Below are 25,095 nucleotides of genomic sequence, written 5' to 3'. Positions count from 1 at the left end.
CTCATCAACGAGTACATTGACACGTATTTCTTCTGCTGCTGATAGTTACAAGCAAAGGAAATAGAACGAAATAGAGGGAAGTACTGCCCTGCAATACAGCAGACAGCAGTTGATATCTCACACAGTAAAATCCCAGCAAGTGCTAGTAGGAGTCGAACTCCGATGCTTCCGTACAAACTTACGTGTATTCTTCTTCTTCTTTTGCTGGTACCTTGTCCATCTGTTTCGCAGGGTCAGCATGGTTAGGCCGGATTTGGCAAGGTTAATTTTAAGGGGTGTCCAGATTCACTTACTGCCACCACTCTATAACCCCACGACGGAATTAGTGAATCCCATCTGTCTGCGTCTAGTGTAATCCATGGAATATTGCGAAAGTGTTCAGATGTTTGCGAGTCGTGTAACTGAGGCGTAACTTGGGAACCAGCCCGGTTTTCACCTAGCAGGATGTGGAAAACCGCCTAAAAACCACATCCAGGCTGGGCGGCACACCAGCTGACGTCGGTAATCCGCTGGGCGGATTCGATCCGGGGCCGGCACACCTACCCAAGTCCAGGAAGCAATGCATTAGTGCTCTCGGTTAACCTGGCGGGTGTAAAGACTTACGTGTGTATAAACAGTTAACCCACACCGAGAATCTAACATCTCGACGATTTTTCCTTGTTAGCGATATCGAAACTGACAAAATATCTGTATGGGGAATTCCAAGGTTTTCTACTGTATATTAATTTTTTGTTTTAAGTTTGAATTTTTTGTGTCATTGTGCAGTCGTCACAGTATTTTTTTTAAATATTAAGAAATTTTGCAGTTATATTAACACCCTTCGCTTTTGGCAGTTGCAGGTGCTTTGACTTCGTCAGCTCTCAGTTTTTTGCGATTACTGATAAGATTTGACTGAAGTCTCCAGAGAAGAAACTGGCGGAGCCGGCCACAGTGCTATTGTTTTTATCCAGATGTCGAATTGTTGTGTGCAACAATTTAAAGGCTATTTTATGGGACATTGGAACCTCATTCTAAACAATGGAAGTGCAATCGTTACGAGTATTGCTTTGCTCTGAAACATAACAGATGCTGCACGTATCACATACGTAGACTCTCAAGGAATGTATGTATGTGGAATGATGATGAGCCACGTGGTAAGTCGGGTAGCCTTTGTCATCGCTATCTGGCAAAGGAAACGTTTTCACAGGGGCAGAGGACTGCACTTCATCGTATCCCAACCAATCAGTACGAAATATTTGTAAAGTATGTAATCAAAGATTTGTCGTGGATCACTCTGTCTCTTACTAAAAATCAGATCAAACTTCTTATAGTCGTTCCTGATATATTCGACAGATTAAAAATGCAGTGTAAGCCCGTCATCTCTCTCTCTCTCTCTCTCTCTCTCTCTCTCTCTCTCTCTCTCTCTCTCACACACACACACACACACACACACACACACACACAAAACACAAGTGTGAAAAATTTAAAAAATAAATATTTTGTGATTTTATTCCTTTACTTTTACTGCGAAACTTTGCTTCGTGTCAAATGTCGTGATTCAGGACCAAGGGGAAATACTCTATAAGTTTTGATGTGACCCTGCGAGTATCTTATTGCATTTACTTATAAGCTTGAATCTCTTAAACCTCAAAAATACCGTAGACCTTGGTATGTGACATAAATTTCAACTTGATAGTCTAACTACTCCTGTGAAAAAGGTGTCTTTACAGAGGGACAGACAGATAGACAGATGTGCAATAAAATGATCGAATAAAGCATTGATGCCCACCTTTTTAACTCAGCTGGACCATATTAGGATGAAAATTTTTAGGCTGCACCTAAAATACCTAACACTAATTGCTGCGAAAAAAAGAACAGCATGGACCAATGCGAGAATAGCATCGTGCGGAAGGAGTTTCAAATTCAAAATATAACAAAAAACGGAATTTTATAGACCTTTTTTTCGATCGTGTGACAGACGCGACCTTCTTGGGCCGAACTGAGACTTGCTTAGGGCCGCGGGCCGTGGGTTGGATACCCTGCTATTAGGCTTACTGTTTTTACTGAGGTAAAATAGTGCAGTGTTCTAATACTGTCAAAAATGTAGTGTTGGCTGTAGCGAAATACTAACGACTGCCGTTCGATGCTTTCAGACCTATTCTACATCAGGGAATTGATAGATCAACTTACAGTTACCACATTCTACAGAAAAGGGAACATAAGAAAATTGATAAGGGCTGCACACACAGGTATGGAGGAGACTACGCGTATGATGCCACTCATCACTATTATACTGAATATATCTTTTGCCAAGAGACTTGCGACAATGATAGGTGAGCACATCCCTAATGAAGACGCCAAGCTGTGAGTATCCACTGCCTAAAGAGTTTCTATGTCCCAGGATGCACTGTCGAAATGTCCAACAATGAAGGATTCTTCAGATACTACGAATGAAGATGTATTACTTTCCATTAGCATCCGACGAACATTTGTAGTGCACCACGGAGCAGCATTCAGGGACCCACATGGATTGAATAATGCAAAATAAATCTCACACGCCGGCTAATCGTTTCTGAGACGTGTTGAGAAATTGTGCAGTTTCATTCTGTGACAAAACACAATAGTTAATAAGAGATTTCCGATTCAATCAATACGATTCCCATCAGCCACATTTCCTTCTTGTAACCTGTTAGCAGTTCTACAATTTTGCTCTCTGTTGCCTTACCTTCGACAGATTTGCGCCCAGCAATAATTAAAAGCGCTCGTAGCACAAGATGGTTGCCACATAACTTTCCACTCACTGCCATACCGCCAATATGACCACAACAATATTCAAACATGGTATGAGGAAGAGAGAAGCAGCAAGAACATTGCTTGAAAAATATGAAATGAAAAACTGTGTTAATGGAGCCACTGAAGCTGAAGGAAAAAGAAATTTGACACTGCCCTAAGTGGAGATGTGTGTCCAAGAGATGGACAGTGATGAGGCAATGGAGAGATTAATTTTAGAAGAGGCAGGAGAACATGAATGTCTTCGTAAAGGGCTAAAAATATAAGGTACACTTATAAACCACGCCAGCTGTTTAAATTTGCGTTTTATTCTATTCTGATAGCGAAGAATTAGGTAGGAGAATAACCGAAAATTGAGGATAGTTTGGGAAATATTAATGCAGGTCAGAACTTGACCGTCGCTGCTTTTGTAATCGTGGTGGTACATAAACAAAGCATGTGATTAGTTTTCATGCACATAATCTGAGTAAGATAATTAAATTTTAGGCTGACAGTTTAAAAAACAATATTGGTGCAATAGTTTGATGACGTAAGATACAAGGTCATCCATGATGTGTGAGAATTAGCAAGTACCTTTGACACAAAGGAGCCATAAATACATAGAAGTTGTATTTAATGGTAGACGCTACCAACACAGAGCTGTGCTTATTGGTTTGGATGTTTCCATGTGAAAGTTTCTTAGAGCTTTGGACAGTGTATTGGGGCAGGAGCTCATAACAAGGTGGATGATTTATTAACTACAACATTGACGTTTCAGGGGCATTGTGCAGTTTCGGGAAAACCTTTCTGTGCTTTGAACAGAGTACAGATGATTTTAAAATTCGGCAGAATGGAATGTATGGCAGGAAGGTCAAAAAGTGTGGACCACTGTAAAAGTAGAGAAAATGAGAATAAGCACTTATGCTGCTTGCAAGCTCAAAAGACAGCTCTTTTTGCTATTTAGAATGGGGAAATATGTTCATAATTTTATCAAACCAGACATTTATTTCGCTGAGATACACCAGAAATAAAGAACTTGATTGTGGACTCAGAGGTGCTGCAATTATTGGACATTGTGGAGGAGGAGTTGACGATGCTGAAAGAAAGGCACTAGCAACACGTGAGTTCCCCTTTTGTTTAACCACATACAACATTAGGTGATGGACACTACGTGAACTGTTACTTTATCAAATAAAAACAACTTCATAGCAATAGAGGCATACGAAGTACATACATAGTTACATTGACATTAGCCAAGTGGACACCTCTAGTACAGCTTTTTATGAAGTCGTTTATTTCACGTTGTTTCAAAAAAGTCACTGTGTGCTAAGAACGTCCTACAGTCCTGAGTGAGGAAGGAGAAAAATATCTGGTTTCGCTCTCAGGAGATTCAGTGAGAGATATAAAGCAGTGATCAAGTTTCACTTGTATAGAGCTTCTTGTAAGGCCGTTACTTATTTAGACTGAAGAACTGAAATTCATCTGTGGTCCAAGTAAAATTTGTGTCAGCCATCCAAAATGACAGGAGAAATCATTAAAGTATCATAGAATACTACACTCCTGGAAATGGAAAAAAGAACACATTGACACCGGTGTGTCAGACCCACCATACTTGCTCCGGACACTGCGTGAGGGCTGTACAAGCAATGATCACACGCACGGCACAGCGGACACACCAGGAACAGCGGTGTTGGCCGTCGAATGGCGCTAGCTGCGCAGCATTTGTGCACCGCCGCCGTCAGTGTCAGCCAGTTTGCCGTGGCATACGGAGTTCCATCGCAGTCTTTAACACTGGTAGCATGCTGCGACAGCGTGGACGTGAACCGTATGTGCAGTTGACGGACTTTGAGCGAGGGCGTATAGTGGGCATGCGGGAGGCCGGGTGGACGTACCGCCGAATTGCTCAACACGTGGGGCGTCAGGTCTCCACAGTAAATCGATGTTGTCGCCAGTGGTCGGCGGAAGGTGCACGTGCCCGTCGATCTGGAACCGGACCGCAGCGACGCACGGATGCACGCCAAGACCGTAGGATCCTACGCAGTGCCGTAGGGGACCGCACCGCCACTTCCCAGCAAATTAGGGACACTGTTGCTCCTGGGGTATCGGCGAGAACCATTCGCAACCGTCTCCATGAAGCTGGGCTACGGTCCCGCACACCGTTAGGCCGTCTTCCGCTCACACCCCAACATCGTGCAGCCCGCCTCCAGTGGTGTCGCGACAGGCGTGAATGGAGGGACGAATGGAGACGTGTCGTCTTCAGCGATGAGAGTCGCTTCTGCCTTGGTGCCAATGATGGTCGTATGCGTGTTTGGCGCCGTGCAGGTGAGCGCCACAATCAGGACTGCATACGACCGAGGCACACAGGGCCAACACCCGGCATCATGGTGTGGGGAGCGATCTCCTACACTGGCCGTACACCACTGGTGATCGTCGAGGGGACACTGAATAGTGCACGGTACATCCAAACCGTCATCGAACCCATCGTTCTACCATTCCTAGACCGGCAAGGGAACTTGCTGTTCCAACAGGACAATGCACGTCCGCATGTATCCCGTGCCACCCAACGTGCTCTAGAAGGTGTAAGTTAACTACCCTGGCCAGCAAGATCTCCGGATCTGTCCCCCATTGAGCATGTTTGGGACTGGATGAAGCGTCGTCTCACGCGGTCTGCACGTCCAGCACGAATGCTGGTCCAACTGAGGCGCCAGGTGGAAATGGCAAGGCAAGCCGTTCCACAGGACTATATCCAGCATCTCTACAATCGTCTCCATGGGAGAATAGCAGCCTGCATTGCTGCGAAAGGTGGATATACACTGTACTAGTGCCGACATTGTGCATGCTCTGTTGCCTGTGGCTATGTGCCTGTGGTTCTGTCAGTGTGATCATGTGATGTATCTGACCCCAGGAATGTGTCAATAAAGTTTCCCCTTCCTGGGACAATGAATTCACGGTGTTCTTATTTCAATTTCCAGGAGTGTATTAACACATAGCCATTAAGAATCAGCCCATGATTCCACAAAGACGCAGAAAAGAAGAGATGTCCATTGAAGAAGGTTTCTAACAGTTAAGGAAAACGAAGCATCACTGGTTTTATTTGCTTACAACATTTTACTTTTTGATGTGAAGTACAGAACATGATGGAGCGGTAGTTAGGACAACGGACCTGCATTCTCGATGAACGAAGTCCAGATTACAATCTGGCCATGCAGATTTAGGTATTCCATGGTTTCTCTAAATCGCTTAGGTTGAATACTGTTATGTAGGACGAGGAATCTGTTATGGATCTAATATATGTATACGCACCTGAATAATTGGAACAGTAATTCTGTTCTTAGTTATAGCAACTGCATTTATAGGATATATTCTACCTTGAGGTCAAATATCATTCTGAGGTGCAACAGTAATTACGAATTTTTTAGCAGCAATTCCATACTTAGGAACAGATTTAGTTCTTTTGGGAAGGACTAAGGTGATTGGTGATGAAAACGTTTTGGGTCTCCAGCTGCTTTGCTATATCGAAGTCTCACGACGTTTTCGGACACCTACAGACAATAGGCAGTATCTCCACACTTCATCAGTAGAAGACAATCGTCGAAACATCGTGGTACATCTACACTGCCAACTGGCGAGAAACCCGAGACCTTGTGATATAATATCATAATTGATTATCGAAGCAGTGTCTATCATGGCACATAGGAACAAACTCTTTGAGGCTAATCTGAATATATATCACCTGAATTGTATTTTTAGGGTTCCGTGTCTCAGTCGGTAAAAACGGAGCCCTTATAGGATTATTTTGTTGTTCATTTGTCCGTCTGCTAAGACCCCTTTTAATCAGGAACGGGTACAGGTGTCGAATTGAAATTTATGTCAAATGCTTAGGTCTATAATTCCTTGGAGGTGTAAAAAATTGAAACTTCTAAGTCAATACAATTAAAAGATGTGGGCATTCGTGCCACATACTTTGATACTCGGAAACTCACTCATCAGAATCTATAGACGACCTATCTACAGGGTCGTTTTACACAATTTACAGGGAATCACAAATGCCACAATGTTGAAATGTGAGTGGGACTCACGCTCTGAGGTTCCGTACAGACTTAGTTATGTATAAACACGATGATTCACCTGCGGCTACGGATGTCATTTTCTGCAAACCACAATGTTATATTTGGCCTTCAAAAGCCATGCACGTATTCTCTCGCTCGCTTGCTACCGTAGCGAAAAGCTGAACAGGAGCTTTTCGTGGAGAATCTAATGTAGTTAAATTTTGTGTTGGAATTAGTTTTTGTTAGAGGCTGTAGTTTACAATACATCCAAGAAAAAAGTACAAAACTGAGCTTTAAATGCATACCTACTCCCACACGTAACCTCCACCGGTCAAGATTTTCAGTACGTTGTTCATGGCACTTCCGACAACCACTGTACGAAAATTTGCGGCTGCACGAGTTATTTTCCACATTCGACCTTCCTTAGTCTTCTTTGACTGGCTAAGTCGAGCAATTACAAATTGAGAAATTGACGTTCGTCTAAATATTACCTAACAGTTTTGTAATTTTAACAGCGTAAAATAAACAATTGCTTCGTTGTATTAGTCAGGCCTTCTCCCTAGGGAACTACTGTGCTTGTAAGGATTAAGTTTGGATCGAACTATCAGCATAATAAGTTTTAGAGTAGCGTAAACAAAATTTGTTTTCCTTTCACTGCCATCGGGAGAATCTCAAATTAATAATGTTAACGAAATATCCGATTGCACCGGTGGTTTAATAGTCTAATTAATAGAGATCAAGAAAGATCGACTATCGAGAATAGTTTCTGTAGTCGGTAACTTTGTACAGTTGTAGCATGGAATGCCGCGAAGAACGTATTATAAATTCTAACTGGTGATGGATAAGTGTGTGTGTGTGTGTGTGTGTGTGTGTGTGTGTGTGTGTGTGTGTGTGTGTGTGGAGTTGCGTTTGAAAGTCAGTTTTGTAGGTTTCTCTTGAATAACTCGAAAACTGTGGCCTCCAGCTGAGATGTATCCTATTACAGAATTTAACTACATCAAATTTCCTACAAATTTCCTGTTCATTTTTTCGATAGGGTTAACAGTTTGCGCGCAGATAGCGGAAGAATACGAAAATATCGTGTATGAATGGTGTTTGCATTAGACGACATCCGTAGGCGTAGCTGAATCATCCTGTTTATACGTGATCGAGTTTGTACGGAACTTCAGAGCATGAGTCCCACTCACATTTCTCCGTTTGAATACATGCGTATAGCAACATTGTGGCACTGGTGATTCCTTGCGAATTTCTTAGACATCATATAAAACTTCTGAAACTGTCTTTTAGATTCCTTTCAAAAGGCCATATTTTGAAAATTAATTCATTGTACTACATTTTGTAACAAAAAATTGATGATTTAGAACAACTAAAGACCATAATTGGATAATAGGTTTTATGAGAGACCTTGTGATTTAGCTAATTTCAATATTGTACAATACATTAAGATAGGAGGCTGTGGTGATATATTAAAAGTTATGGAAAGTACTGTTTTGAGAAGGAACGTTCATTCAACATATACCAGAGGAAAACGGATCATGTTTTACATAAAAAATTTTCACCCAACCACATCTGCTGAATTCATGATACTAAAATATTAATGATGTAAGTAATATTTATCTCTTCAAAACTTCTGAGTTATTACATTTTGACAAAATATGATACCAGTTCTGAATCAGGACAAAAATGCCTTGAAGATGAGATCATTTGTACATCGATTTGCACTCGTTTTAAATTTCGTAAAAAGTACATTTTTTTATTTCGTTAAAATGGCAGACAGGGCTCTAAAAATAATAGAAATTTAATATGCGAAGTAAAAGATGTTGTAAGTTAATACTAATGTAACTAAAATAGTGCAAGCTTGTAGACACATTATTTCTAAAACTAGAGAAATGAAGGGTATCTGTAAACTTATTTTAGAAGGGCTCCGAAAGACACTTCTGAGTGAACTGAAGCTGTGGCAGATCGTGTAGATCTGCAATATTCTTAATTTCTCTGAATACCTTCCCAATGTAGTTATGCAACAGTACAAAAACAATTCCGATGGCTGTTCTATGTGTCAGGCCTTCGTGAGTTGTATTTACGTAATAAATACTGAAATATGAAGAAATGTTTGGACTAGTCAATGTGTAAATGGCACATAAATAGAAAAAAACTGATCGAACAAGCTAACTTTGGGACCATGAACTCGGAACTGGCTGCAGACAATTTAGCTCTTCATATGATACTACATCTACATTTACATGGATACTCTACAAATCACTTTTAAGTGCCTGGCAGAGGATTCGTCGAACCACCTTCACAATTCTCTATTATTCCAGTCTCGTATAGCGCGCGGAAAGAATGAACACCTATATATTTCCGTACTAGCTCTGATTTCCCTTATTTTATCGTGGTGATCGTTTCTCCCTATGTAGATCTGTGTCAACAAAATATTTTCGCGTTCGGAGGAGAAAGTTGGTGATTGGAATTTCGTGAGAAGATTCCGTCGCAACAAAAAACGCCTTTCTCTTAGTGATGTCCAGCCCAAATCCTGTATCATTTCTGTGACACTTTCTCCCATATTTCGCGATAATACAAAACGTGCTGCCTTTCTTTGAACTTTTTCGATGTACTCAGTCAGTCCTATCTGGTAAGGATCCCACACCACGCAGCAGAATTCTAAAAGAGGACGGACAAACGTAGCTTAGGCTGTCTCCTTAGAAGGTCTCTTACATTTTCTAAATGTCCTGCCAATAAAACGCAGCCTTTGGTTAGCCTTCCCCACAACATTTTCTGTTTTCTTTCCAATTTAAGTTGTTCGTAATTGTAATACCTAGGTATTTAGTTCAATTTACGGCTTTTAGATTAGACTGATTTATCGTGTAACCGAAGTTTAACGAATTTAAAAAATGGTTCAAATGGACATTGATTTTATCCATACTGGATGAGACGTCGCGGTTTTGAATGTTCAATGTTAAGAAAATATATCGGCTGAACCACTTGTTTATAGTGTACAACACTAAGATTGACGCGTTTCGGAAGTCTAGCTTCCATCATTAGAATAATAAAAAGTAAAAGAACCTGTCAAAACTCGCTAAAATGGAACATGCACCAGGCACAATGAAATTGATAATAAACAAGTGGTTGAGCCGATATATTTTTTTAATATGGTTCAAATGGTTCTGAGCACTATTTGACTTAACTTCTGAGGTCATCAGTCGCCTAGTACTTAGAACTAATTAAACCTAACTAACCTAAGGACATCACACAGCCGGCCGAAGTGGCCGCGCGGTTCTGGCGCTGCAGTCTGGAACCGCGAGACCGCTACGGTCGCAGGTTCGAATCCTGCCTCGGGCATGGATGTATGTGATGTCCTTAGGTTAGTTAGGTTTAACTAGTTCTAAGTTCTAGGGGACTAATGACCTCAGCAGTTGAGTCCCATAGTGCTCAGAGCCATTTGAACCATTTGACATCACCCACATCCATGTCCCAGGCAGGTTTCGAACCTGCGACCGTAGCGGTCGCTCGGTTCCAGACTGTAGCGCCTAGAAACGCACGGCCACTCAAGCCGGCGTTTAACGAGTTCTTTTCAGCACTCATGTGGATGATACTGATGAGATGTACTAGTTGGATTTGTTTAGTTATTGAATGGAGCCTCGCAATTTATTTTAATGGAGCCTAGGTACAGGAGGCGTCCGTAGCATACGCTGGTAAAGACTATACGGACAAATATCGCCCATTTAATTGGCCCTTTTGCTTTCCGGTGTTGGCGACGAGGGAAGGGCACTTACGCTCTCAAACTTGTCCTTGTTCTTGACGTGCTGGGCGATGAAGCGCGCGTCCTCGATGGTCTTCTCCATCTCGTGAGTGGGCTTGTCGAAGGAGGGGCTGACGTCGTGCGGGTGCAGCGCGGCGGCGGCGGCGGCGGCGGCAGCGGCGGCGGCGGCGGGGCAGGAGGCGGCGCCCCCGAACAGGTCGTCGTCGGCGGCGGGCAGCGGGAGGCCCGGGGGCAGCGGCAGAGGCAGCGGGGGCAGGCCCTGGTCGCCGAAGGCGGCGGCGGGCAGCGCCAGCGGCAGGTCGTAGTCGGCCGAGAAGCGCTTGCCGCCGCCCCCGCCGCCGCCCAGGCTGACGCTGCCGCCCACACTGCCGCCCAGGCTTAGGCTGCCGCCGCCGCCGCCCGTGGCCGCCGCCGCGAAGCCCAGGTACTTGTCGACGTCGGGCGGCGTGTCCAGCAGGACGCCGTCCGGCGCCTCGTCCTCCTCGTCCACAGCGTCGTCCTTCTTCGGCCGCTCGATCAGCAGCACCTTGGGCAGCATCTGCGGGCCAACAGCACAGCGCGCGGTTACCTCAGGCGTACACTGCAGCCAGCTCGCCTCTCCAGGTGGGCAGGGCTGAGCAAGCACCTACCAAACAGACAGATACGGCAGCTGGGCTGAAACGAGCGTGACAGTTCTGCTCCGGCAGGACTCGGGGCGGCTTGACCAAATGGTTCGAGCCTGCCCAGAATGCGAGTACTAGGGCTGTCTGGTGGGTTGCATACACTGTATGAGCCTGCACGCGAGTGAGACAAATGGAGCCCATCAGTACCCGCGTACTACACTACTGGCCATTAAAATTGCTACACCACGAAGATGACATGCTACAGACGCGAAATTTAACCGACAGGATGAAGATGCTGTGATATGCAAACATTAGCTTTTCAGACCATTCACAAAAGGTTGGCGCCGGTGGCGACACCTGCAACGTGGTGATGTGAGGAAAGTTTCCAACCGATTTCTCGTACACAAACAGCAGTTGACCGGCGTTGCCTGGTGAAACTTTGTTGTCATCTCTCGTGTAACGAGGGGAAATGCGTACAATCACATCTCCGACTTTGACAAAGGTCGGATTGTAGCCTATCGCCATTGTGGTTTATCGTATCGCGACATTGCTGCTCGCGTTGGTCGAGATCCAATGACTGTTAGCAGAATATGGAATCGGTGGGTTCAGGAGGGTAATACGGAACGCCGTGCTCGATCCCAACGGCCTCGTATCACTAGCAGTCGAGATGACAGGCATCCGCATGGCTGTAACGGATCGTGCAGCCACGTCTCGACCCCTGAGTCAATAGATGGGGACGTTTGTAAGACAACAACCATCTGCACGAACAGTTCGACGACGTTTATAGCAGCATGGACTAACAGCTCGGAGACCATGGCTGGGGTTACCCTTGACGCTGCATCACAGACAGGATAGCCTGTGATGGTGTACTCAACGACGAAGCTGGGTGCACGAATGGCAACACGTTATTTTTTCGGATGAATCCAGGTTGTGTTTACAGCATCATGATGGCCGCATCCGTGTTTGGCGTCATCGCGGTGAACGCACATTGGAAGCGTGTATTCGTCATCGCCATGTTGGCGTATCACCCGGCGTGACGGTATGGGGTGCCATTGGTTACACGACTCTATCACCTCTTGTTCGCATTGACGGCACTTTGAACAGTGGACGTTACATTTCAGATGTATTACGACCCGTGGCTCCACCCTTCATTCGATCCCTGCGAAACCCTACATTTCAGCAGGATAATGCACGACCGCATGTTGCAGGTCCTGTACGGGCCTTTCTGGATACAGAAAATGTTCGACTGCTGCCCTGGCCAACACATTCTCCAGATTTCTCACCAATTGAAAAGTCTGGTGAATGGTGGCCTAGCAACTGGCTCGTAACAATACGGCAGTCACTACTCTTGATGAACTGTGGTATCGTGTTGAGGCTGCATGGACAGCTGTACCTGTACACGCCATCCAAGCGCTGTTTGACTCAATGCCCAGGCTTATCAAGGCCGTTATTACGGCCAGAGGTGGTTGTTCTGGGTACTGATTTCGCAGGATCTATGCACCCAAATTGCGTGAAAATGTAATCACATGTCAGTTCTAGTACAATATATTTGTGCAATGAATACCCGTTTATCATCTGCATTTGTTCTTGGTGTAGCAATTTTAATGTTCAGTAGTGTATTTCAGGCACAGATGATACAGAGTCTGCATGACATCTTGTATTGAAACCAGCATCTCATTGAACTGATTAGTGTCGGCATTCTTTTGCAGGCGACTTCTGCGGCACTGTCCAGATTATCTTTATCTCAGCAGCAGAATTCTTTATAAAGCTTTGTTTATTACAATTGTAAAAACTTGTTTAGTGCTTCAGATATGTGAAATGAAGTAATTTTTTTGAATTGCAGCAAATGTTGTGAAAACATTTATCGTGATTAACTCAGTCAATTTACAAGCTGAAGCTAGGGCCTGTAGATTTGAATGGTCTTCTGGCGGAGAGCACTTTTCGTATCTGAATATTACGAACTGAAATATGGCGCACAAATTCATTGGCCCTCAGACCTAAAACTTAATGAATAACGAAAATTTCGAAACGGTAGGATGTTAATACGTAACTAAGTAGAATAGTTCGAAAGACGCGTGCCAAAGAGCACTTCAAATATTTCAGTAACTCGTAAACTATTTTGTTTTCGCTAAAATTTTGCAACTACGTTCTGTAATCAGTATCGATACGTAATGTAGGTTCTTTGATTCGCCTCTCGCTGAGACGTCGCTGCAGAAGCATACTGCCTTTGGTGACATCCGTTTCTAGCCAGTCCGATGGTTGGTTGGGTGACGATCGCAATGAGTTTGAAGGACATACTTACTCCTTCAGTCATGTTATCAGTCAGATCAGAGGCTGTGGCAGCGGCCACCAGAATTGGTAAAAATGTTTCATTTATTCTGCTGACAGACAAGGTGCTGTAGTCATTTCATTCGTGTGGTACTCATGTCGAACGATTCGTTGTCCACTGACCTTATATTTTACAGTTTTCCTGAGCTTTAAGTTTGTTACAGGATCGTGTCCTGGTCATTTAGTCCGGAACATTCTGCATTCAATTCCGTCACTCTCTCATACAGTTAAGGTCATTCTGCATTTTGGTGGAAGTCGTGCATACAAATTTGAATATGTGTGATTACTGAAATTTTTGACTTTCGTTTTGTGTGTATCTCGGTAGTTGGGTGGATCGTATCCTTTTCTTACTTCATTTCAAGTCAATATAGATAACTTAATTTCATTTCCTTTTAGTGAGTTCTACTTTCCTAAGTTATTTATTGAACATTTACTCGTATTATGGCGCTGCTTTTGTCTAACACCGTCTTGCACAAATACGTTGTCTCTCTGTCTGTTATTGATTGTAAATAGCTGAGATTGTAAGTAATTAATAATAACAAATATGCAGCTCTCTGGATGCAAATTCTCAAATGTAAAGTTTAGATCGCAGAGTTCAGAGGTTCTCAGGCAAATTATCTACAGTCTGTGCCTTTATCTTCCATTGTATATTCAGATCTTTCGAACCACATCATTATTCACATTACTTGGAGAAGTATTATCAGCATATAGTCACTTACATATCTACGATAAAAGTACCGAGGTTCCAAATTGGAGCTAATATTTCCATTGCTAAGTGTTCAACTGTAATTTGGTCACTGCTATACACTAGTAATTTTTAAACTATTTTACAAGTAACTTTTTTTTTTTTTTTTTTTTTTTTTGAGTTTGTGGTAAGATCTTACGGGACCAAACTGCTCAGGTCGTCGGTACCTAAGCTTACACACTACTTAATCTAACTTAAACTAACGTACGCTAAGGACGACACACACACCCATGTAGGAGGGAGGACTCGAATCTCCGACTGGGTAGAGCCGCGCGGACCGTGACAAGGCGCCCTAGACCGCGCGGCTACCCCAGGCGGCTACAAGTAATTTTAACAGTGGTTGATGTTCAGTTATAAGAGCTGTACCCGTCTTTTATTAGTTTCTCAGTTTACTGTGTATGCTAGTGAGTTAATTTCTTATTCTTTTCCTAAGTCAAATAGTGTTACGAAATTATTTATTAGGTCATGAATTTGTTAGTAACAAGGCATGGTTTCGCTAAATCAGGTGTTAAAGATACTACTTGCAGTGTTTAATCCTATTTAAAGCAGTAGACACTTCGCGAGTTTTCTGTATAATGAAGGTTTCATAATAAACTATGTTTCCTGTTTTGTTATTCTTCCTGTTTGTGTATTGGATGAAACGAAATTCTTAAAACACAAATACTTATTTTGCGTAAAAATCAAATATTACAGATAAAAGCAGATGTAATTTCCTATGAAATCATGAGACAACTTATCACAAGTATTTTTGAGGAATTGGGGTAATCTACTCGTTTCCTGCCCAACTAATATTTGATCTTCTACTCCTCTGGAAGTGGTGACAATGCAACAAAAACAGAAATTAACTGTTTAAATGTATTTCCGTCGTTTGTAAATAGACAGTACTGCCAGTACAATGTTTCGGTCTGTTAGTTACCCTGTCAGCTGGAAAAACGTGAAACCGATAGCCATCGCGTTAATATGTGGAATTTCAGAGGAATTTAGTAAACTTTGCTACTTCATGTGTAATACTAATATAACAAGTCGTTCAGTTGTTAAATTCAGTGCTTCATTCCAGCTATAAATGAGTGAAGCTATATCTGCCCTCCGTCATGTGGCTTACATGTTGCTTTCAGACCTTAACGCGGCACAGAAGGGACGAGCGTGGCATACGTATATATAGGATTTAGCGCCATTACGTATACGGACGTAGGTTTTTTTGGTCTTTGTGAATTACCTTAAAGGTCTTCGCTATTGGTTCCTGTACTTCAAGTAAGTCACTTTATTAGAAGTTTGTGATCTGCCACCTCGACCATTTTTGTTGAGGATTTCGTTCAGGAACTGGCTATTCACTGTGCGACACTATCAAACATGCACTAATTGAGGTCAGTATTTCCAGCGTTTGTTGACACAAATGTTGATGACTGGCCGTTGAATGTTATCGCAGTGAACGGTGCAAGCATTTGCTGGTGCGCAATCTGTTACGGGCAGAGTGTGTGTGGCGACTTCTTTGTGTTTGACACATGCCACTTCTCTGATAGTAGCACTGAAGACAGGTGTCCATGCCGCTGTTAGTGTAAAGCCATCATCACAATTAAGATTGTTCGGGCGTTGAAAAGTTTCGACTGCCTAGCTTCATTTAGATTCTTACATTAGTTATGTAAAGTTGCAAGCACTGGCAGCATGTAAATCCTGACAGAAATTTTTGATTTGTTCAGTTGCAGTTGACGTAATTGGTTGCATCAAATGCATGTCCCGTTCGTGCCCTTCCACAACGTGTCTCAATTATGAACACACCATATATAACTATAAGTCAACTCTAAGGAGTACACAGAAAATTGTGCTGCGGAAGCCGCGCGGAATGGCCGCGCGGTTTGAGGCGTCATGTCACGGACTGCGCGGCCCCTCCCGCCGGAGGTTCGAGTCCTCCCTCGGGCATGGGTGTGTGTGTTGTTCTTAGCATAAGTTAGTTTAAGTTAGTTTAAGTAGTGGGTAAGTCTAGGGACCGATGACCTAAGCAGTTTGGTCACTTAGGAATTCACACACATTTGAATATCTTATGCAGCTGAGGCTCACAGGAGACTTTGGCAGAGCACCGGTGGAGGCATTATTAGTCACACTAAGCGAGTGCCCAATCTGTATTACTATAAGATACAGAGGTTCTGTTTACTGGCTTCGGAAAGGGAATCTTCCCAAGGGGAGAGAAATTACTGGACAGGAAACAACAACTAAACTAGAGCTAAAATATTGGAAAGACCGTGAGTGGCAAAGAGATTCGGATAGTATCAAACTAGGTCAAAAATGTATGATGTATTTCCAAACATCAAGCAGGGGATGTTTATGAGCATGTAAATCCATCTGGAGGTGTGATACACTGATAGGCTATGGAACATTCGCTGAACGTTTATACAGGATAAAGAAACGACTGACAAATATGTGTGCTTGTGGCGACATAGGTACACCAGACCATATCGTACCAGAGTGTCCTGCCTATGCGCTTCAGTCGGAAACGCGCGTCCACTACGGTCGCAGGTTCGAATCCTGCCTCGGGCATGGATGAGTGTGACGTCCTTAGGTTTGTTAGGTTTAAGTAGTTCTAAGTTCTAGGGGACTGATGACCTCAGATGTTAAGTCCCATAATGCTCAGAGCCATTTTTTGTCCTGCCTATGAAAATCTGCGGATTGAAATAAAAGATACTGGTACACTAAGTGACATAGATACAAATAAAAATGGCACCAGTGGATCAAGTAATATTGTAGTCTTTCGGGGGATATCTTAGGAAATATTTCGAAAATGAATGTACTGTAAGAGTAAATACGACTGTACATGATAGTCCTTAACTGAGTACTATGAGGATTAATCCCTTCACAGAGGTCAAAGAAAAAAAGTGGATATGTGGCCAATAACGAGGCAACTATTGTAGAACTAACAGAATGAATGGGGACTGGTAGGTGACTTACTTTTGTCTCCCATCAAGAGCATGTTGCGTGGTGAGGCGGAGGGGGGGGGAGGAGGGGTTGGGAGGAGCGGGGAGGGGTGGGGAGGGTAGTGGATAAGTTAAATCCCAAACCGACTGAGGTCGATGGCACTAGCTCACCTCTAGCCCCATCTCAGGGCCGACGTATGGTATGTTCGACTTTCCCTGTGGATGGTAAGAGTTTCCTGGAACTAGCAATTGGGTATCGCTAGTGTGGACAAAAGTAACTTACGCGTGTATCACATACGTATAAATCCGCACTGAATCTGCGTGAGAGGTAAAGCGAGTTAGACCTACTCCCCATTACTCGTTATACACGTGGCTAGGCTTATAGGGTCACCGGTTCGTCACTCACTCCCACGCAGACGGGCACTCGCAGAGTACGACCCAACAGGTGCGTGGTCCCTCCAGCCGGCTAAGGAAACATGGAAGTAAGCTACACCGTAACAAAGCGCATGACATACTGGAGGGAAACCACCCCTGCGCACGCTACCAAATTTGCAACCTGTTTCAAACGAGTGCGACTGAGTGAGATCCGTGTGAACACTATCCGCACTGGCGGCTGCGTCATTAGACGTGGCAACATTGGTCTTCTTTGACAACTTACGCCACGAAATCTGTAGTTTATTTGTCCTCTCCGCCGCACATGGTAGTCGAATGAAGAACAAACCAGTGCTATAATTGAAATATATTTTACCGCGTACTGTAGTCCCTGGCAAGCAAAACTGACGTCGAACCTACAGTCGTAGGATCTTTCCGATGTGATTGGTCACTCTCTTTGTTCACTGGAGAAACTCCAATTACTGTCTTTCTCTTTCTTTCCTGCTACTCTCTTTATGACTTCTTTCAGTAACCAGTGTACGAAGCTAAAACTGAGAGATATTATCCTTAAACTAAGAAAAGCTTGACAGTGTGCTAGACTTTCTTGAAGATAGCCTCACCAAGAAGGCCGAATCCTCTGATTACATATCACATGATTGTGTATGTGCTTACCTTATGCTGTATGTCCAGAGATGATGTTGCCCCTTTTCAAGAATGGTGTGTATGACTATATATTCTGAGTGCACCTCGCATGAAAGACGTAGACTGACGGGTGTAATTTCTCAGGCGCGTGTTAAGCAGGTTCGCATGGTCTATCATTGGTAAAAGTAGAAGAGGAAGCGAAAACAAGAAATGAGCGGGCAAAATTTGTAATGGTAAATCGTTGCGTTAAATGTTTTGTCCGACCAATCTACGATGAGATTAAAACAACCGTCATCACTTTTATTGGGAAGGCGAATGATGACTTCTTGCATATAGGTAATGGAAGTGAATTGGGAGACAAAGTGTTCCCTAATTTACTGCAGCTTCCAGTAAACATTCTTCTTTGAAGCACAGTAACAGAACGGAGAAGGAGAATTTACACTTGGTTTAATGGGTGGCTACTGTGTGGAGACCTAAGATAATGTCCATAACAAAGAGACAGGACCAGATATTAGACGATGATAATGTTGTACACAGCACCCTATAAGCTGTCATACTAAAAATCGAGGGCTGGAAAGCGTAGCCAGACGTGAATTCGGATCATAATGGTTTAGTGATCGACAACAGGCTGAAATTCCAGTAGTTAAAGTCAGAAAGAATAGGCTACATGATGAAACTGAATGCTGAAACTTAGGAAAAAATGAGATGTAGTAAAAGTTTTCTGAGGCAGTTATCAACCGTTTAGGTAAAAGCGAGGACAGAAGTTAGTTGAAAAGCAGTGAAATACGATAAAAACAGACGTAACTACAGCATTCCAGGACACCGTGATGTGATGAACATTACTCCAACTTGAGAAAGGAAAACGGTAGCAGAGACCATTTATGACAGGGCGATGGACAATAAAAGATTGAAGAGAAAGTAGCATACAGTTTTATTGTCTCTGCGTCTAGAGACAGCCTTCGACAATACAAGGGCGAAAATGCTGTTGAAGGTTCTTAAAATATAGGGGTTAAATTACAGAGACAGGCAAACAATTTGCAGAACAAAGCGGAACGTCAAGAGAGATTTGTGTTCAGAAGGGGTGTTTCAGCTTAAGAGCACACACTTTCTGGTCTAAGAGGCACTAGAGAAAGTGAAAATTTCGAAACAGTAATAACATAACTGAAGGACAACGTGGACCAGTACTAGGATCATGTAGCGGTGCGGGCAGGAGCAATGTCTGATGTCATAAGTTAGCTGCTTACCTTGATAAGGTGGCGCTTTATTTTCCCACCACTACCGTCTCAGTACGCGGGCATGACCGCTTCGTCAACGATCAGTGGTGTTACTCTAGCGCTGTGGAGTACTTGCCACCTGTGGTGTATCCTCACCAAAAAAACGCGCAATGGCACGTGTGAAATCGATTGGTGTCTGCTGTAGAGTGAGCTGCAGTCATGGGGCCGTGGTTGATCACACGGCGTCTGCTGGAGGAGCATCTCCGCTCACCATTCTACAGAACCTCATGCTTGTGGATCCAGTCACAGCTCCAGCTGGTCCAGGGTCAAACTGAGGCCCTCCAAACTGCTGATACAACCAGACACGAGACCGCGCTTTGTCCACGGATGTCTCCACTGCACACAGACGCCTTTGCAGACTGCCTTGCTAATGGCCTACAAACCAAGCCAGATTCTGACACACACCCTCACTGCCGCCACGGAATGCTTGTCTCACAAGGTCGCCACTCTACTGGACCACGTTGGGAGTAGTATCTGCAAGATACACATTACGAATCGAGGGCCTTAGGTTCACCGCCTACCTCCTCCTACCGGACGTGGGCATGAGTCTACACCAGTAAACGACTGTAAATAAATAGGTGAATCAATGCAACTTCTGTCGAAAGAGCTGAACAGCGTACTTAACGCTGGGTACGAGTTAAAGTTCAGCAAAGAATAGAAGAATTAGGAAAGATACAGAAATTGGCAGACTTCTCCAGCCTAGGAAGCAAAATCGTACAGGATGTTGCAAACATCGAGGACACCAGAAGTAGATTAGCACAGATAAAGGAAGATGGCTGCAATAAAAAAAAACAGTATTAGTGTCAATACTGACACGAAACTGAAGAGAAAGTTTCTGAAATTGGACTTTTAAAGCAGAGCATTGTATGGAAATGAAACGCCAGCTAACAGCCATCAAGAGTAGAGATGATTAGAAGGCTTCGAAGTATGCTTGTGTCGAAGAATGTTACAAGAAAATATGTGAGTTGATAAAGTACAAAATACAGATGTAAACCAGAATAATTGAGGAGGGTAGAAGTTACAGCAGATGGTCGGAGGAAAAGTTAGTACAAATAGTTACTGCGGCACTGGAAGTAGAAATGAAGGGAAAAGGTAATAGACGCAGAACAAGTCAATAATACGCAAAACAGTTTATAGGGTGTGCTGTGAGTAATAGATAAAACTGAAAAGACTATGACAATACTACAAAAGAAGGAAGAGATTATCACAGCAGTCAAAAGATTGATGGCTTGAAAGAAACACTAAGAAGCGGTATTAACTGGGACCGAGACGTAAAATCAACAAAAGCGAAGGGGAATGTAAGGCTTTGCTTTTCTTGTTTAGGATTCTATGTAATAGTAGCAGGTCTATAAAGGAAACGGCATACGAGTCACTAGTCGACACAATTGCGGATCATTGATCAAATGTCTGGAGTTCTTACTAAGTTTGACTGAGATCTAATATTCGTCTAATGCAGAGATGTGTTGCAAGGATTACTAGGATCATAGCAGGTAGCCAGTATGTGAATGTAACAGAGGTGATCACAGGACGTAATACAGAATACTCAAAAGAAAGGAATTTTGTGCGTGAAACCGGTTTTATTAACAGATCTGGCATTCAATGAATCTCTACTACAGCTGTTCTGGCTACAGAGTCGTCACGAGTATAAGGTAACAGAGCTTAGAGCTTGGAGGACAGAAAAGCATGAAATATTGGTACATTCTGCACCATGTACTATACAATAAGTGGCCGATTAAATATGTGATCATCAGCCAATTTTATCGTAAACGACGGTACTTCTCTAAGCCTTAAACTAAGTTACGTCTGCAATTTCTTCTTCGATTAGGGACTGTATTGTGCCATATTCAACGAGTTGACTCCAGCGATCATCAACAAGTTTTGTCTCTTCGGTCTGATGGTCACTCTCGTGGTTTGTCTCTCTTTCTTGGACTGTATTCTATCACCAATTTTGCCCATAGAACGTCATTTCTTCTGCGAATATGGCTGGTCCCTTGCCATTTCGTAGTAGCTGTTCTCTATTGGATATACGCGACGTCTTTAAATGATCTGATGTATTGTGCCCTTTTCTTGTCTTCCCTTCTCAATCCCGACACAGACCTTTCTATGTTCATCGGAGCATTTCTAACTTTACGCCTTATATATTCATGAAATGTCCAGATCTCTTAGCTGTAAGTCAAAACGGGGAGGACACATTGATCAAAAACTAGTTTCTTCAGTCTTATTGCAATGTTTGATCTGCAGTTAAACGTCTTCTAAATGCTTGCCACCCTAACTTGGTACGTTGACAGATTTCCGATCCTATCTTTTCTGTCCTACGTACAAGATAGCTGAGAGCTCATTTTATTAGACATTAAAATTAGTTGTGGTGGAGGAATGTAATTAGACAGTAGGAAAAGGAAGAGAATGGAAAATAATAAGTGAATATTCAATTGGGGAAAGGAATGAAAGAAAAAGATACCTGGAGCAATTTTGCACTGAAATAATCATGAAGGTTACATACGTGGAAGAGATCTGGAGACACAGGGAGCTTTCACACTGATTATATAACGATGAGACACTGATTTCGGAACCAGGTTTTAAACTGTACAACATTTCTAAGCACAGATGCGGACTCTGAGCACAAATTATTCCTTATGATCTGTAGATTAAAACTGAAGAAATTGCAATGAGTAGGGAATTAAAGAACGTGGATGAGTTGAAGGAACGAGAGGCTGGCATTAGGCAATAATTGACTACAACAAACGAAAGATATACGATAGAAGACGAATGAGAAGCTTTGAGAGATGAAATGGTGATGGTAGAAAAGGATCAAATACGAAAAACGATAAGGGCTTGAAGAAACCCTTGTATATCATAGGAGATAATGAATTTAATAAATCAAACCAGAAAATATAAAAATGCAGCAAATGAAGCACGCGGAAGCGCATACAGACGTATAGAAAATGAGATTGACAGGAAGCGAAAAATGGCTAAGCAGGAAAGTCTAGAGGACCAATGTAACGATTTAGAAGCATATTTCACCAGGAGAAGGATAGATGACGCCTACAGAAAAGTTAAAGAGGCCTCTGGAGTAAAGAGCAGTAGCTGCATGAATATGAAGAGCCGATATGAGAAACCAGTCCTATGTAAAGAAGGTAAAGCTGAAAGATGGAAGGAGAGTATAGAGAGTCAACACAAGGGAGATGAACGTGAAGGCAGTAATATAGAATGTGAAGAGTACGTAGATGAAGAAGAGATATGAGATATGATTCTGAGAGAAAAATCGGGCAGCGTACTGATAGCCTTCATTCAAAACAAGGGCCCTAAATTATACAACATTCCGTCAGAACTACTGATAGCCTTGGGAGAGCAGCAATGACGGAGCTATTCCATCTGGTGTTGAACTTGTAAGAGACAGGCGAAATATCCTCAGACATCAAGAAAAAAGTAATAAATCCAATTCTAAAGAAAGCAAGTAGTGAAAGGTGTGAATACTACAGAACTATTAGTTTATGAAGTCATGGTTACAAAATACTAACATGAATTCCTTACATAAGAATGGAAAAACTGGTGAAGACGACCTCGGGGAACATCGGTTTGGATTCCGGAGAGTTGTAGGAACACGTGAGGTAATACTGACTGCATGACTTATCTTAGAAGATTGATTAAAGAGACGCAAATCTATGCTTATAGTAGTTGTGGATTTAAGATAAAGCTTTGGACGATGTAGACTGGAAAACCATCATTGAAATTCTCAAGGTAGCAGGGGCAAAATACAGGAAACGAAACTCGTACATAAACGAGACAGAAATTATAAGAATGATATTAAAATGAAATCCAGACCTTTAGCTGCTTACAGACGTTGAGAAATATCAACGGGGACACTTGAGAATGTGTGCCTCGACCAGGGCTTGAACCTGGGATCTCCTGCTTACATGGCAGTCACTCTATCCGTCTGAGCCACCGAGGACACATAGGACAGTGCGACTGCAGGGACGTATCTCGGGCACGCTCCACGTGAGACCCACATCTCCATCTTACTGTCCACACACCACATTTGCAGTTCCCGTGCCCACTATACTCATTACTCGCGGCAGTCAGTCTACAGTTTCCCGTAAGAGTTTGGGCAATGTGAGTGCATCCGCACTGGAGAAGATCAGTGGTCGGTAAGCCTTATCTGTATGAAGGTGGTATCTGTTGTTTCCTACTTGAAAATTATGAGTTGAGGGTCGTGAAAGGGAAGCAATGATTGAGACATGTGTGAGACTGAGCTGTAGTCTACCCACGATGTTATTCACTTTATACATTGAGCAGGCGGTAAAGGAAACTGAAGAAAAATGTAGAGTAGGAATTGAAGTTCAGGGAGGAGATAAAAAACTTTGCGGTTTGCCGATGACATTGTAATACTGTCATAGACAGTAAAGGATTAAGAAGATCAGTTCAGCGTAGTGGACAGTGCCTTGAAAGGAGGATATAAGATGGACATCAACAAAAGCAAAACAAGGATAACGGAATGTAGTGGAATTAAACAAGATGATGCTGAGGTAATTAGATTAGGAAACGAGATACAGAAAGTAGTAGATGAGTTCATCTATTTTGGCAGCACAATAACTAATGGTAGACGAACTAGAGAAGATATAAAATATAGACTGGGAACGGCAAGAAAAGCGTTTCTGAGGCAGAGAAATTTGTTAAGATCTAATTATAGTTTTGAGTGTTACGAAGTCTTTCCTGAAAGTATTTGTCTGGAGTGTGGTCATGTACGGAAGTGGAACATGGTTGATAAAAAGTTTACATAAGGAGAGAATAGGAGCTTTTGAAATGTGGAGCTACGGAAGGACGATGAAGATTGGGTAGATCTCGTAACTAATGAGTAGGTACTGGATAGAATTGGGGAGACAAGAAATGTGTGGCACTGCTTTACTACAAGAAAGGACTGGTTGATAAGACATATGCTGAAACATCAAGGGATCACCAATTTAGTATAGGAGGGAAGTGTGGAGTAGTTATTCGGAAATGAAGAGGGTTGCACCGGACAGAATAACATGTAAAGCGCCATCACACTAGTCATCTGACTGAAGACAACAACAATAACAACAACAAAAACAACAAAAACTTTGGGCTAGGAACAATTTGTGTTCGACCCGCTGTTTGACATACATAGCAAGATCGGATACCAACTCGGACCCTGTACAGAAAATTGGAATAGAGATCAACATAAACTTCATTTGCGCCCTTTTTACTGCTCATGAAAACCACATATTGCATGTTGTACTACCATACATCGAGAGCTTCAGAGGTGGTGGTCCAGGTTGCTGTACACACCGGTACGTCTAATACCCAGTAGCACGTCCTCTTGCATTGATGCATGCCTGTATTCGTCGTGGCATACTGTCCACAAGTTCATCAAGGCACTGTTGGTCCAGATTGTCCCACTCCTCAACGCCGATTCGACGTAGATCCCTCAGAGTGGTTGATGAGTCACGTCGTCCATAATCAGTCATTTTCATGTCTGGAGAACATGCTGGCCATTCTAGTCGAGCGATGTCGTTATCCTGCACAAGATGTGCACCATGGTGAAGCGAATTGTCGTCCATAAAGGCAAATGCCTCGCCAATACGCAGCCGATACGGTTGCACTATCGGTCGGAGAATGGCAATCACGTAGCTTACAGCCGATACGGCGTCTTCAAT

General features: G+C 43.0%; 1 protein-coding gene across 1 annotated transcript in view; it reads right to left on the bottom strand.

The window, feature by feature from the left end:
- LOC126412484 (acetylcholine receptor subunit alpha-like 1) overlaps positions 1-25,095 on the bottom strand; it is a 429,340-nt gene that overhangs the window by 16,452 nt on the left and 387,793 nt on the right. The window contains exon 7 of the mRNA XM_050082104.1: positions 10,568-11,092. Within this exon, the coding sequence (XP_049938061.1) occupies positions 10,568-11,092 (525 nt within the window). The remainder of the gene's footprint in view (positions 1-10,567; positions 11,093-25,095) is intronic.

This window comes from Schistocerca serialis, chromosome 7 (genome assembly GCF_023864345.2).
Source record: "Schistocerca serialis cubense isolate TAMUIC-IGC-003099 chromosome 7, iqSchSeri2.2, whole genome shotgun sequence".
NCBI lineage: Eukaryota > Metazoa > Arthropoda > Insecta > Orthoptera > Acrididae > Schistocerca > Schistocerca serialis.
Note: the sequence above shows the minus strand (reverse complement) of the source record. Positions and strands in the feature narration are given on the sequence as shown.